The 14,082-nt window shown below is 44.5% G+C and overlaps 1 protein-coding gene and 1 pseudogene across 1 annotated transcript; both read left to right on the forward strand.

Annotated features, from left to right (window-relative positions):
* The first annotated feature begins 2,320 nt into the window (after nt 1–2,320).
* Nucleotides 2,321–5,016, forward strand: LOC145337785 (nuclear factor 7, brain-like). Its single transcript, XM_080182630.1, has 4 exons — nt 2,321–2,810; nt 2,899–2,994; nt 3,088–3,321; nt 4,935–5,016. The coding sequence occupies exons 1-4, from the start codon at nt 2,403–2,405 to the stop codon at nt 4,941–4,943; spliced, it is 747 nt and encodes a 248-aa protein (XP_080038756.1). The 5' UTR covers nt 2,321–2,402; the 3' UTR covers nt 4,944–5,016.
* Nucleotides 5,017–7,599: 2,583 nt separating this feature from the next.
* On the forward strand, nt 7,600–8,695 carry LOC145337765 (E3 ubiquitin-protein ligase TRIM69 pseudogene; annotated as a pseudogene).
* Nucleotides 8,696–14,082: the final 5,387 nt, after the last annotated feature.

Consider the following 14,082-nt stretch of genomic DNA (forward strand, 5'->3'; position numbering starts at 1 on the left):
TTTGTATTCGTGTTTTCAGCTCATCTGTTTTGTTTTAAATGCGACGTACAGAGCCTTCCGTTTTGTCATTACATTATTTTTGTACCATCCAGTCGTAAGTGCTGGTTTACTTTTAATTTGTACTCTGCTCCTTCCTGTCACGGTCGGCCTATTAGTTCCGATATTAATACTTTGCCTGCCCTGAATAAACTCTTTTTTTTTGTTTTTATTCCAATTCAATTAAATCAAGTCCAATTCAGAGTCTCAACAAGTTGAGATATCCCCGATCCAAGCTGACAAGACAGGGCTCTCACCTCCTGTTTTGGGATTGATCTACATGATCCAAGCTGATTGGAGTAGGCATAGCTCCTCCTCGCAGGTTTGGTCTAATTTGCATCTTTGCCAAAAGTCCGTGGTGCCGCTTTTAAAAATTGATTCAAATGAAGCTGAAATGTAACCTAATGACTTCAACCAAGAACAGTGTGTCGATACTACACTTGATCTTAACCAAAAGGCCGAGAAGATCAGAACTTCCCAAATTCGATCCAATGCCCCTATATTTAGTTTAAAACTCTCTCTCTCTCTACTTCCCTTATTATGCAGCTTGGTCAAACATCAGCCCCAGCACGATTCAGGTGTGGGCAGTCCCAACGGAACAGATCCCACTTTTCCCAGTACTGCTGCCAGTGTCCCACGAATTCTCCCACACCGGTCTTTGGGCTTTGCATTCATCTCCCCACTCTTACTTACTCTGTGCCTATTTGCACATGGCTCACACAATAAAGCAGAAATTATTACGTTTGAGGTTTGTGCCTTAATTTGATGCCCAGCTCCTCAAGCTGACTAAGCAGAAAGCCTTTCCTCGTCCTGCCTATGTCATTGGTACCTCCATGGAGCACGACCACTGGATCTGCAAGTTTCTTTCCTGCCCCGAGCAGATGTCCGGTTCGCTGTAACTGGGCAGGAAACACATCCAACTGAATTGTGTCTCTTTGCTGCGGTGAAAAGTGTCCATTCACCTCGCTCAGCTGCTCTACTACGTACTTATGTGCTCCCTTCACATTAGAACGGCACCTTGCTCCAGTTCCCGGAAGTCTATCCTCGGTCACGTTGGTTCCAATGGGGCCCAACGCAAAGTAGACTGCATCTCACCATCCGACTGAGCAGGTCGGCACTCAACATTGAATTCAATAATTTTACACTATAACCGTTCTCCGCCATTGTGAATATTTTTAAACCTATAACTATTTTTTGTGCCAGGGTAAACCCTCCCCTCCTCAACCGGGCCATCCGTCACTCGTTCTTTAGCATTATTTTCAGTAAGGGCACTGAATTCTGTTCTTCCATTAACATTTTCTGCTCTATTACCTTAACACCGCTGTCAGCTCTTTGCGTAGTCCATCACACTGCCTCTGTCTTGCACCCTAAACACATGTGCACTACAATCTCTCCGAGCTCCCACCTCTCATTGGCTGTCCATCTGCTCCAGCTGCCCCTCTCTCTCTTAAACAACATGTACCCCATCACATTTCTCACCGACTCGAAAAGTTAACTCTCTTTCTCTCTGCACAGAGGCTGCCAGACTTGCTTTCGCGGCACTTTCTGATTTCATTTCTGCAGACTTGTTCTGCAAATAAACATTCCAAGAACTGGGCGGTAAGCGTCTCCCACTTAGAGCTCCCTGTCAGCTGTGAATCAGCTCTGGGTCAAAAAGTGCTGGGGTCGAATCTCACTCCAGATACCTGGGACATCACCAAGGTAAGTTATGAGATTCTGTTCTTACGATAGCCCATATGTATTCTGACTTTGCAGTGAACACCCCGCTGTCAAAAACCTCATTGGTTTCCAGGCGCTGTGGGAGTCCCCGGGTTTGGGGACATGCACCATAAAAACACAACACTTAACTGTGTAACCAATAAAACCGAAAATCACAGCTACAACTCATCTAAATATCTTTCTAGTATTTGTCATTTTCTTGACAAGTGCAGTACTCTCTGCTCCAGGAGGGGCTGTACATCCATCCATACAATTCCTTGCATGGATCTGGAACATTCACCGTGTTTCACCACAGGGTTTGTAATCGGCAGTGAGTTCAGACTGGAGAACAATGCAATAGGATCTCCATCCCGCCCATCCCCGTCTCCTCCCTCTCTCTCGCTCCACTGTCACCATTCTCCAGTGTCCAACTCACCCCCGAAAGAGTTCAATGATTCCTCTCTCGGCTCTAACCCTGTTTCTCCTTCACACTGAGCGAAGAGTTAACAACCCGCCTGACAGTCGAGAGGACAAAGATTAATTTATAATCATATTTCCCTGTGTATTACAGTAAACGTCATCCGGAAACCGCGTACCTGAAGGTGTTCAGGAATGCAGGCACATCCCACAGTTAAACCGGTTTGGATCAGGAAGTGCTGAGAGTGAACATGGCTTCGAAGCAGCTGGTTAAGAGTTTGAGTGAGGAGACAACTTGCCCCATTTGTTTCGGTATCTTCACTGATCCGGTAACACTGGATTGTGGCCATAACTTCTGCCGCTCCTGTATCACCCAGTGTTGGGAAAAGGATATAACCTCCTGTCCGGAATGTAGAGAGGAGTTTCCGGAAAGAAACCTCAGGGTAAATCGGGCCTTAGAGAATCTGGCCGAGCAAACTCGACAATTAAAGCTGAATCGGAAAGAGGAGGAAAGTAAAGTTCACTGTGGGGAACATCGGGAAGAACTGAAGCTGTTTTGTGAAACTGACCAGAAATTGATCTGTTACACTTGTAGAGATTTGCAGGAACACAAATCTCACAACTTCATGGAGATTAAAGAGACTGTTGAAAAATACAAGGTACAAGGGAAAAGATTTATAAACTGACGTTTCATCGCATTTTCCTGCTCTGACACTTTCATTCTGTGATTTTCTCTCCCAATCCCAGGATCAGCTCAAATCTTCCTTAGATTTTCTCACAGAGAAGAAATTGGCAATTCTAGAAACAGAACAGAAACAGCAACGAAAGATTTCTGAAGTTAGGGTAAGGTCTCTCTGTGCTGATTTTCTGGGATCTCGGTTAGTTTTGTTCCCTTTATCGAGGGACATTAATTATGTTCCACATTTCATTTGGTAGGAACAGTCGAGCAGTCTGCAGACACACATCACATCCGAGTTCACTAAAATGCACCAGCCTCTCACTGAGAAAGAGCAGCGATTACTCAGAGATCTCAGGGAAGACGAGGAATGGATTCTAGAATCAGTGGAGAGAAACCTTCGAGAGATTCAGGAGAATTTAAATTCTATTGAGGAGAAAATCTCAAAGTTGCAGAAACAGATGGAGCAAAAAGACGAGCTGATATTTCTGAAGGTGAGGGAATATATTGTGGCTCAGTTCAGGGAAACTTCACACAGTCACTAAATAACTGACGATAACTGTGAAATTAATATAGAATTTATGGAAAAAATAGAAAGCGAGTGAAACAATTTTTGACAATTGTCATTCTCTGCAGTTGTCACAGTATTAATCCCTCGTCACTGCCAGCAAAATTTCAGGAATACCAGCAACTTCCCCGGAATGAGTTGTCCTGACCTGGACATTGGGTTCAGATTATTTCCTGATGCCTTTCGTGCCATTTTCTACTGGAATTGACATTGTAATTCAGTTCCTCACAGCACCGGGGACCCGGGTTCGATTCCTGCCCTGGCTGAATGGGTGGACTTTGCAAGTTCTCCCCGTGTCTGCGTGTGTTTCCTCAAAATGTTCTGGTTTCCTCCCACACTCCAAAGATATGCAGGTTAGGCTGATTGGCCATCGTCAATTACACCTTCGTGTCCCAAGGTTAGGGGTTTAGCGGCGTAGGTACGTTTTTTTTATGGGATAAACTTGTGTAAGAATTAATGTAGTCTCGATGGCCCGAATGACCTCCTTCTGCACTGTGCATTCTTTATGATTCCCTGATTCGATGTTGTGGGTTTGTCTATTAATCTTATATTATCAACTCTGCAGCACATAGGGGGAAAAAATCCTTTTATCTAGTCTGCGCTGGCTCAATGAAAGAGCTTTCCAATTAGGTTCACTCCCACATCTCTTTACTCTGATTGGAAACAAATGTTTCCTTAACAAATATATCAAAGTGCTTCTCAAAATTATCACAGACCTTAGGCTCTTCGGCCTGTAATTCCCACGCTTTTCCCTGCGGCCCTTCTTAAACAAGTGAGTGTGTCTGAAGCTTGGTGGATGGCCAATTTGCCATCCTCCAAATTTCAGAGTCACTCATTCAATCCCACACACACTCACTCATTTCCACACACACACACACACACACACAAAATCCCACACACATTCACTCACTCCCACACACACACACACACACACTCACTCACTCACTCACTCACTCTCACTCTCTCTCTCTCTCACACACACACACACACAAAATCCCACACACATTCACTCACTCCCACACACACACACACTCACTCTCTCTCACACCCACACACACACACTCAATCCCACACTCACTCACACACACACACACACTCACTGTCAGATCCACACATGCACTCCCACACACACTCACTACCACAATACTCACTCCCACACACGCTCCCCAACATCAACACGACTACATACACTCAGTCATCTCCACTAATGTTCATACACACACTCACTTATTCAATCCCACATGCTCCCTCATACATACACACTTGGTCAGAACCCACTTGTGATAGTGTGGTCACTAATCTGTTATCAGACTATGAACCGTTCTCTTCACAAAAGTGTTTCCATTCTGTGTTTTTGTATTTCCAACTTATGTTTTGCTCAGTTATAGGCACAAGATTAATCTTTCAGTTTGTGATACATTCTCTCCAACAGGAAGAGTGCTGGCAGTTGGGAATGTTGGAATAGCTTAAACATTGAAATCCTTCCAAAAATATTGTAACGAAGATGAATGTTTCCACATCATTTCTTTACATTTACAGGATCAGTGATGAATTTCAGCAACTCTGTGTAACAGATGCCGGCCTGTCTTTTGGAAAGTTCAGAGGTCCTTTACAGTACACAACGTGGAGGGACATGATCAACTCCATTAACCCCGGTAAAACACTGATTTTTCCTGATTATAAATCCAGATGTGAAGGGACTAAAGGGTGTCCGAGGTCCCGGATTAAATGCTCACATTTCCGCTTGTTAATTCCTAGAATCTGTCCATTGTCATATTTTGCTTCCTGTGGGTTGCTCTGGGTAAGTGTCTGAAGCCATCATGTGTCAAATTAGTGAGGAGTAGTTCTGCTGACTTTTTAAGCATCCTATATCAGGATGACATCAAAGCATGAGAGAACCTGAGCCAGCTGGAGCTAACCTGTAATGATGAATGAGGCACATTAGACAAGTCAAAGAGATGAAGAAACTGCGAGTCTAAAATAAATAAGGAGAAGTGTGATGATTTTATTGAGGAATTGAAGCATGCTGGAGAAGATAAACATCTACGGGTTTAACACAGTCACAGCGTCAATAACAAACTAAGGATATCCTTAACCTTGCAATAGGGAAGGTGATGAGTCCATTTATATTGAGTGAGTTTGATTTTGTGAGTGATTCCAGAGATCAAGCAATTTGTGAAAGCAATGCTCTCTCTTTGATCCGAGGTCCAATCAAACCCCGAGGTCGGGCTTCAGTTCCAATTTTGCTGGCCAGTTTTCCACGGGTTTGCAGTGAGGGGAAGTGCTTGGCAGTCCTTGAGGAAAGGGCGAAGTAGAGGAAAACCATCGACAACCCGGGGTGGGGTGTGGGTGGTGCCAGGATTATGGAATATGGTGGGTGGGATGACGAGACAGGAAGTAACATAGCGGCGAACAGCTTTGTGAGCAAATAACTCACCTTTTGGTCACATTGACATCATTGCAAAAGAAAAAAAGAGGAATTTTCTCTGTTTTAACGTAGGATATTAGAAATCAATTTGCGAATAGTAAAGGCCCTGAAACAGCATGATGGTGTTGTTTTCGGTATAAATATTGAGCAGGAAACAGAGGGAGACTCCTTACATCATTTCCGATGGGAGTTTCCAGTGGTCCCTTTCAGACCAGTGATTGAACCATTGTATAGACTGTTCATCTGGGTGGGGCATCACCATTCAAAGGAAGATCTAGATTGTATTGAGTCTCCAGTTATAGCAAATGTCTCCAGTTTGGATAGAGAATGAGGCTTCTCCTTGTGTTTCGTGTAGGAACACTGGATAACTATTTTGTTGCTGCCACGTAATTGTGGGTGTTTGATGACATTTGTGGGAAGCAGGTAGGGAGTACTGTGTGTGAATTTAGTCTCAGGGTTGCTCCGATTAATGTTTAAATCGGGGACATCCTGCAACGTAAATCATTCCCAGCCATTTTACCTGGAGGCTATCAAAGTGAATGTGTAAGTGTAAACGTTGTTCATCTCGCTGGCGTATTTTGAAGAGACTACAGAGAGGGCCGATGAGGATAGTGCTGTAGATGTGGTGAACAGTAAATTGACTTCAAAAAAGCGTTTGGAGAAATAGTTTCGTCAGAAAAATTGTTGCTAATAGAACATAACGGACAATATACACAGGAATGAAGAAGTGGCTGAGCGTCAGGAGACAGCAGTTGTCAATAGATGTTTTTCAGGCTGCAGGAAGGTTTATAGTGGACTTCCTCAGAGGTCAGGATTATGTCCCTTGCTCTTCTTGAAATATATTAATGATCTATATCTTGGTCTGCAGGGCACAATTTCAACATATCTGCATGTTGTGAAGCTTGGGAGTTTTGTGAACTGTGAGGTTAATCGTGGAAAACTTCAAAAGGGCATGAAAATAGTGGAATGGATGCACATGTGAAAGACGAAACTAAATGCAGAGAAATGTGATGTGATTCGTTTTGCTATAAAGAACAGAGAAAGACAACATAAAAAAAGATACAATCATGAAGAAGTTGGAGGAGCAGAGTGTTATGGGTGAACATGTGCATAGGTTATTACAGGTGACAGGACATGCCGAGAGTGTGGTTCATAAAGCATACAGTATCCTAGACTTAGTGAAAATCTCCCGTGAAAAAAGCCTTATTGCATGATTGACATATAATGAACGTTGTAAATATTGACTGCAATTGTACATGTAATGGGTATCTTTCATTATTGGAACAAACTGATTTTTTTGCACTTAATATACTGTCAGCTTTCAAGAGTAATCGAATATGCTCTTATAAATGTTAGGAAACAAATATTTTGTGAAAAGTGATACGATTTTGTTTGGCTGTCTTGACATCCACAGGGCAGTTTTTCTACTGTTGGCAGAATTCCCTCGTGAGGAGGAGTTTGCAGTGTTAACTGGACAGGTTGTTTCGCTGGTGTTTCTCCTTCGGAGGTTCATGCTGAGTGATCCGTCCAGTTTTATTTTAATCACTCTTATTGTAGCGGTTTGACACAACGATATCTGGGCCATTTCTGATGGCAGGGAAAAGTCACCCACATTGTTCAGGGTCTGGACTCACCGGCAGACTAGAGCAGATTTCAATAGAATGGAATATCCGGTGCGTGACAGAACAAATGTTAATCCACCTGTTCTGTGCCGCCGTCTATTTCCAATTTTACCCCCTCTCTCTAAATCACTGACTGTGTTATTTTAACTTTCCCCCAGCTCCAGCCTCTCTGAGTCTGGATCCGAACACAGTGAATCCCCGGCTCATCCTGTCTGAGGACCGGACCAGTGTGAGACTCGGAGACAAACGGCAGCCACTCCCTGACACCCCGGAGAGGTTTGATCCCTTGGAATATATCCTGGGATCAGAAGGATTCACATCAGGGAAACATTACTGGGAGGTGGGGGTGGGGGAGGAGACAGAGTGGGAAGTCGGAGTGGCCCGAGAGTCTGTGGACAGGAAAAGAGTAATCCTCCTGAGCCCTGAGCCCGGGTTCTGGCTAATGGGGCTGATACCTGCAAGAGGCCATTTCGCCATCAACTCCCCGCATGAGATCCCCCTCACCCCAAGTGTGAATCCCCGGAAGATCGGGGTTTTCCTGGACTATGAGGGTGGACAGGTGTCATTTTACAATGCGGACAACATGTCCCATCTCCACACTTTCACCCACACTTTCACTGAGAGAATCTTTCCCATCTTCAGTCCAGGATCAAACATCGGTGATTATAACCCAACACCGCTGACAATCTGCGGCATTAAATGTCTCTAACAGATCCATCCCATAATTTCACACCGTCTCCCTGCCTCCTGCCAGTGTGGGTCTCAGTCACGTGTGGAGACAGAAGCCAGGTTAACATATTCTGGGTATAAACCCTGAATGTGAACTGGGAACTGAAAGATCAGCAAGGACCCCTGTAGGGCTGAGGGAAAGAAGGAAAGGGAGGGAAGAAACAAACAGAAGCTCATTGTCGAGAGGAACTTACTGGTTTGAATGAGCTGTGAACTGCAGGAACCCGGTGACCTTCCTGCTTGTAATGTTGCTCTAATGGCGGTAGGTGGCGATAGATCACCGTGTTTGAGATGACTAAAACCTGGTGTTATCAGACTTTTTACTGAGATGAATCTGTGCAGTGATTCTCAAACTGGGGACTGGGGAATCTTTACAGGAATCAAGGAAACAATTCCTTTGGAGGATGAAAACCAAAAAGAGGAACATAAGGGGGAAGAGGAAATGAAAGTGAAAAATCGCAGACGTTCCAGTTCACATGTATTCGTAGGTTTTGAGGGACAGACAAAGAGATAAAGACGTAAAGGGGTGCGTAAGAGAGTGGCGAAAAAAATTACCCATGTCCCGCTTTGTATAAATTCCCAGTTGTCAGTATTATTCTCTGAGAACACCTGTCAGGATTTCCATCCCAATCTTCCCAAATTCCCTCCACTCTTCACTGTGATTGACAATTTCGGCAGCTATGGTTTCCAGCCGTGAGTCTGACATTTACTTTGGGCAGGAGGGGAGGGGAGGGGAGGGTAGGAGGGAGAGCAGCTGCTGCTGTGATATTCGGCTGTCTTGACTTTGAGCTCAGGCAGTGAACAAGTGCCGTTATCATGCTGCCTGGCCTGCTGAATAATCCCATCATTTTCTGACTGTCAGTTTGACTGACTTCAAACATTGGGTATGTTTCAGCAATGTAACTTTCTTTCATGATTAATCAACAGTGGCAAACTGGACTGCGTTTGTAATGGTCTGTAAAAATGGTCTGCCCAGAATGTAATGTCTAATTCTGTACTCCAACAAAATTGAGGGGAAGGAAAGCTGGGTGTTTCTGGGAGGTTTTATTTCACATTAAAATAGGAGCCTGCTTTTCGTCTCTTTAAGCAATAAGGTTCCTGAGGCAACACATTCCAAGCCCACTCCCGCTACCACCCAGAAGGACAAAGGCAGCAAGGGAACACAACACCACAACCTGGCAGTTCCCCTTCAAGTCACTCACCACCCTGACTTGGAGATATATCGTCACTTCTTTACTGTCGCTGGGTCAAAGTCCTGCAACACACTCCAGAACAGGACTGTGGGTGTATCTCAGGGACCACAGCGGTTGGAAAAATGCAGCTCAACATCTCCTTCCCGAGGACTGGGAGTAAATGTTGGCCTCGACAGCGATGGCCACATTCCATAAATGAATGAAAAAAAAGAAAAAGATGTGACACTGCTGTGAATACTGATTTGGCAGTCTATCTGTATTGAGCATGATGTGTGAACTGATTGGATTTGTATGACATTAACACATAATGTTTAACCAGTAGAGAAACAGTTCAGTTGCTGCACTGGAACGTTAGTGGGATCACAGTTATCATTTATCTCTGGTTTATCCGGTCTGTCTCACCACTGACCACATCAGTGAATTGGCCCTGAAATCTGTAATGATTAATTATTGAAGCACTCTATCTATGAAAGCCTTTGATATTGTGGCTGTTATTAAACATTATAATTTACATTGTGAATCCAGATACATTTCTGAAGAATCGAAGGTGACAGGAGGGAAAAACCTTTTTACTAAGGGGCAGCGTTTCAAACTTGAAATGAACGGACTGAGAGGGTGGTGGAGGCAGAGACAGTCAGGGCTTTCAAAAGAGTATTGGATCTCTACCTGAAGAAGAATTTTGAGGACATTGAGGTAAAGGCAGGGGAGTGACATTGATCTTGCAGAGAGCTAGCACAGACGAATGGGACCGAATGTCCTATTTTTGTTCTTTAACCATTCTCTAATTCAGCGATTTTCCGAATTTTGATTCAATGATGACTGATCTGTCCCTCAGCTCCATTTACTCACCTTGTCTCCAATTCACTACAGTTTACATCAATCCCATCTAGAATCCATAAGAAATAACAACAGCATCCTCCTGTTTGTCAGGAAAAAGGGGACCTGGAATCCTATCCATCATCACACGCAGTAGAAAGGGTGCAAAGGAGTTTCGACAGTTGTTGCCTGTGCTGGGGCATTTCAGCTATGAAGAGAGGTTAGAGAGACTGTTTTTTACTCCCTTACAGCACAGAAGGCTGGGAGGTGCCGGGTAGGGAGCGAGTCGAGATGAACACAATTATGACAGTCATAGATAGGGCACATCGGACGAAACTCCTCCCTTAGTAGATGCAGAAAAACCAGGGACATCCATTTAGGGTCAGGGCAGGAGGGGATTTTAGGAAAAACCTTTGCACCCGGGGAATGGTGAGAACCTGGAATTCACGACATGAAATGGTTAAAGACGATAGAACCCGCAAAACATTTAAGAAGCATTTAGATGAACACTCGAATGCCATAGCATGCAAGGCTACAGACCAAGTGCTGGAAAGTGGGATTGGAATAGATAGGTGCTTGATGGCAGACGCAGACACAATTGTCAAAGGGCCTCTTCCTGTGCTGTAAAATTCTATGACCATATGACTCGACGATCTGCGTCTGATGCAATGAACTATGGACTAGGTGCTGGGAGATTGGATTAAAATGAGCGGCTAGTTTATTTTTTCTCTGTTTGTTTGGCCGGCACAGACAAGATGGGCTGAATGGCTTCTTTCTAACTCATATCTTTTGAATGGTTCTGTGCTATAATACTGCATAGTTGCCTTCAGTCCTTCAGTCATTTCATGATGATATGTGAAGTGAATAATGTTGGCTGAAACCTGGTCTATGTGATGTTGTGGACCTCAGGGAGAGGCCAAGTTTGACGCTTCTGACTGAAGATTGTTGCAAATGCTTCACTTTGTCTTTTGCACTGATGTTCTGAGCTCTCCCATCATCGAGGACTGAGATATTTGTGGAGTCCCTTCACCCTTCTTTAATTACATTAAACTCGATATAATTCTTGTTGTGGCTGTCTGTAATTGTTAGCCACATAAAATGTTGAAGTTCCAGTTCTGCCTCTACAGGATACTGGATATGCATGACTACAAATTATATCAGAACCAGATTTTATGATAATTAAAACAATATGTTTTTATTATACAAACCTAAAATCTAGATATAGTCATAAAAGCTTTCCTTCTGTACAAAAATAATTTGAGTTAACAAATTTTTAATAAGCACGAATATTGAAAACGCGCATATATATCTCTGAGCTTTAGGTTTATTTGGCTGCTGCGGATCAGAAGAAATTGCAAATTTGCATCGACACAGATTTGATATGGACAGTGTGGTTTCTGAAAACAAAAAAAAGAACAAAACAAACCTTTTCACAGCAGCAATCGGGCCGGAGCGGCCGGAAGGCGGCAGCTGGTCACATGAAGAATTCTCATCTTCTCTGGCATTCAACAAAAGTGGATGTAATCACGGTTTACTTAAAATGTGGACGATTTAATCAATGCCTCAGGCGGGCCCATGAAAGGACAACAAGGAAGCAACCGCGTGTAGTATCAGGACAGACCCAAGTACACTGTCAAAGGAAAGCAACGTGAGTTGCAGCAGAGCACAGTTGTGCAATAATCTGAACTCATCAGTACAGGTTTACAGTCCTACCAATCTTACAGCTAAATACTATTTCCCAATCTGTTTTCAAACAGAAAATTCTGCGAATACTCAGCAACTGGGGCAGCATTTGTGGAGAGACAGAGAACCAGGGTAAAGGTTTTAGTGGATGGAATGCTCATTTCTGATGAAAGCTCACACACTCTCATTGATGGATCCATTTCACAAATCTTTTTCTACACGCTACCCGATGCTTTCACACGCTCGAAACTGCGATGCCCTGAATTTGCCACAATACTCGAGTTGAGGCCGAAACAATGTTTTATAAGGGGTTCACTCTGTGGACCAGTCATATTGAACTCGAAACGTTAACTCTGCTTCTCTCCACAGATACTGCCGGACCCGCTGGGTTTATTCAGCATGTTCTGTTTTCTCTTACTTCTAATTCAGTGATATCTAGATATCAGCATAGGAACCAGAGTATGCCATTCAGCCCATTGAAAATGTCCACCCATTCATTAACATTGCTGTTGATCTCTATCTTAACTCCACCGTCCATATCCTGCAAGAAATGCTCTGAAATCCATGTTTTTTCTGTTTCATAATGAAATTCCAGCTCTGATGAAGACTAATGATTCTGAGAGAATGTGTGAGGGGTGGGGGTGGAGAGTGTGTGAGGGGGTGAGGAGTGGGGTGTAGAGTGTGTGAGGGGTGGGGGTAAAGTGTGTGTGAGGGGTGGGGATGGAGAGTGTATGAGGGGTGGGGGTGGAGAGTGTGTGAGTGGTGGGGGTGGAGTCTGTGTAATGGGTGGGGGTGGAGAGTGTGTGAGGGTGGGGTGAGTGTGTGTGAGGGGTGGGGGTAAAGTGTGTGTGAGGGGTGGGGATGGAGAGTGTATGAGGGGTGGGGGTGGAGAGTGTGTGAGTGGTGGGGGTGGAGTCTGTGTAATGGGTGGGGGTGGAGAGTGTGTGAGGGTGGGGTGAGTGTGTGTGAGGGGTGGGGGTGGAGAGTATGTGAAGGTGGGGTGGACAGTGTGTGAGGGGTGGGGGTGAGGACTGCGTTGCCGGATGGGGGTGAGGAGTGTGTGAGGGGTGGGGACCAGGGAGTGTCTCGATGTTGGCGGGGGTGTGGTGGAGGAGGGTCTTCTGGTCGTAGGAAGAGGGTGTGGCGCGAATGAAGCGGCGCCCTGAGCCACTTCAACTGTTAATCCGCCACTGTCCTTGGGCCAGACTCCGGTTAAAATGACTGCTGTATTTTCCTTCATGGCGGATGCTTGTGAGTTTGTGATTAATTGCTTTCGGGTGCAGTCAGTTTCTGGGATGGGTTGGGAATCTGTGTGAACTCAAGTCTTTCATTGTTACAAAGCGCACCGCTGCCACCTGCTGACAGAATCTCGCTGCTACAGGAAAGAATTCCCCATTGAAAACGTGCCAAAAAGTGAGGACTGTCTTTGAATTTGACAGTCCAGTCCCACGCGATGGGTCTAATGTCCTTTCTCCGTGTTGGGTCATTCTCGGATTCTTATGTACTCTTAGACGTTATTCTGACTGATCAAATCCACATCGTGATAATTGATTTCATTCGAACCTATCATCATTGGGAAAGAGCAGCGAAAGAATCCCACATTAATATCCACAACCACGTGGAAAATACATACGGATTAGGATTCGCTATTAAAGTGTAAGTTTTGGTAAGTACTGCAGTATTTAGCTGACTCTGAGTTTGCACCACGAAAATCAATATGATTGACATCATTGTTCCGACAGAAGGGTTTAAGTCCAGTAATGGTGGAGGACAAGTGATTGGTGAACTTACGAATTGAACAGGATCACTGGCTGTCTTGATATGATGACAAGTCTCACAACACCAGGTTAAAGTCCAACACGTTTATTTGGTAGCACAAGCCACGAGCTTTCAGAGCGCTGCCCCTTCATCGGGTGAGTGGGAGTTCTGTTCACAAACAGGGCATCTAAAGACCTAAAATCAATTTGCAAAATTATGGTTGGAATGCGAGTCTTTACAGGTAATCAAGTATTAAAGGTATAGACAATGTGAGTGGAGAGAGGGTTAAGCGCAGGTTAAAGAGAGGCGTATTGTCTCCAGACAGGACAGTTAGTGAGATATTGCAAGTGGGGGCGTTACAGATAGTGTGACATGAACCCAAGGTCCTGGTTGAGGCCGTCCTCATGTGTCCTCTTGGGTTCATGTCACACTATCTGTAACCCCCACGACATACCTGG

This window comes from Carcharhinus amblyrhynchos, unplaced genomic scaffold, assembly GCF_965287045.1.
Source record: "Carcharhinus amblyrhynchos unplaced genomic scaffold, sCarAmb.v2.hapA scaffold_73, whole genome shotgun sequence".
Taxonomy (NCBI): Eukaryota; Metazoa; Chordata; class Chondrichthyes; order Carcharhiniformes; family Carcharhinidae; genus Carcharhinus; species Carcharhinus amblyrhynchos.

Excerpts from the sequence above, each read along its gene's own strand:
- LOC145337785 (XM_080182630.1), top strand. The coding sequence starts at position 2,403 with ATGGCTTCGAAGCAGCTGGTTAAGAGTTTGAGTGAGGAGACAACTTGC. Across the intron at positions 2,811-2,898 it reads AGACTGTTGAAAAATACAAG|GATCAGCTCAAATCTTCCTT; the intron begins GTACAAGGGAAA and ends TCCCAATCCCAG. Across the intron at positions 2,995-3,087 it reads GAAAGATTTCTGAAGTTAGG|GAACAGTCGAGCAGTCTGCA; the intron begins GTAAGGTCTCTC and ends TTCATTTGGTAG.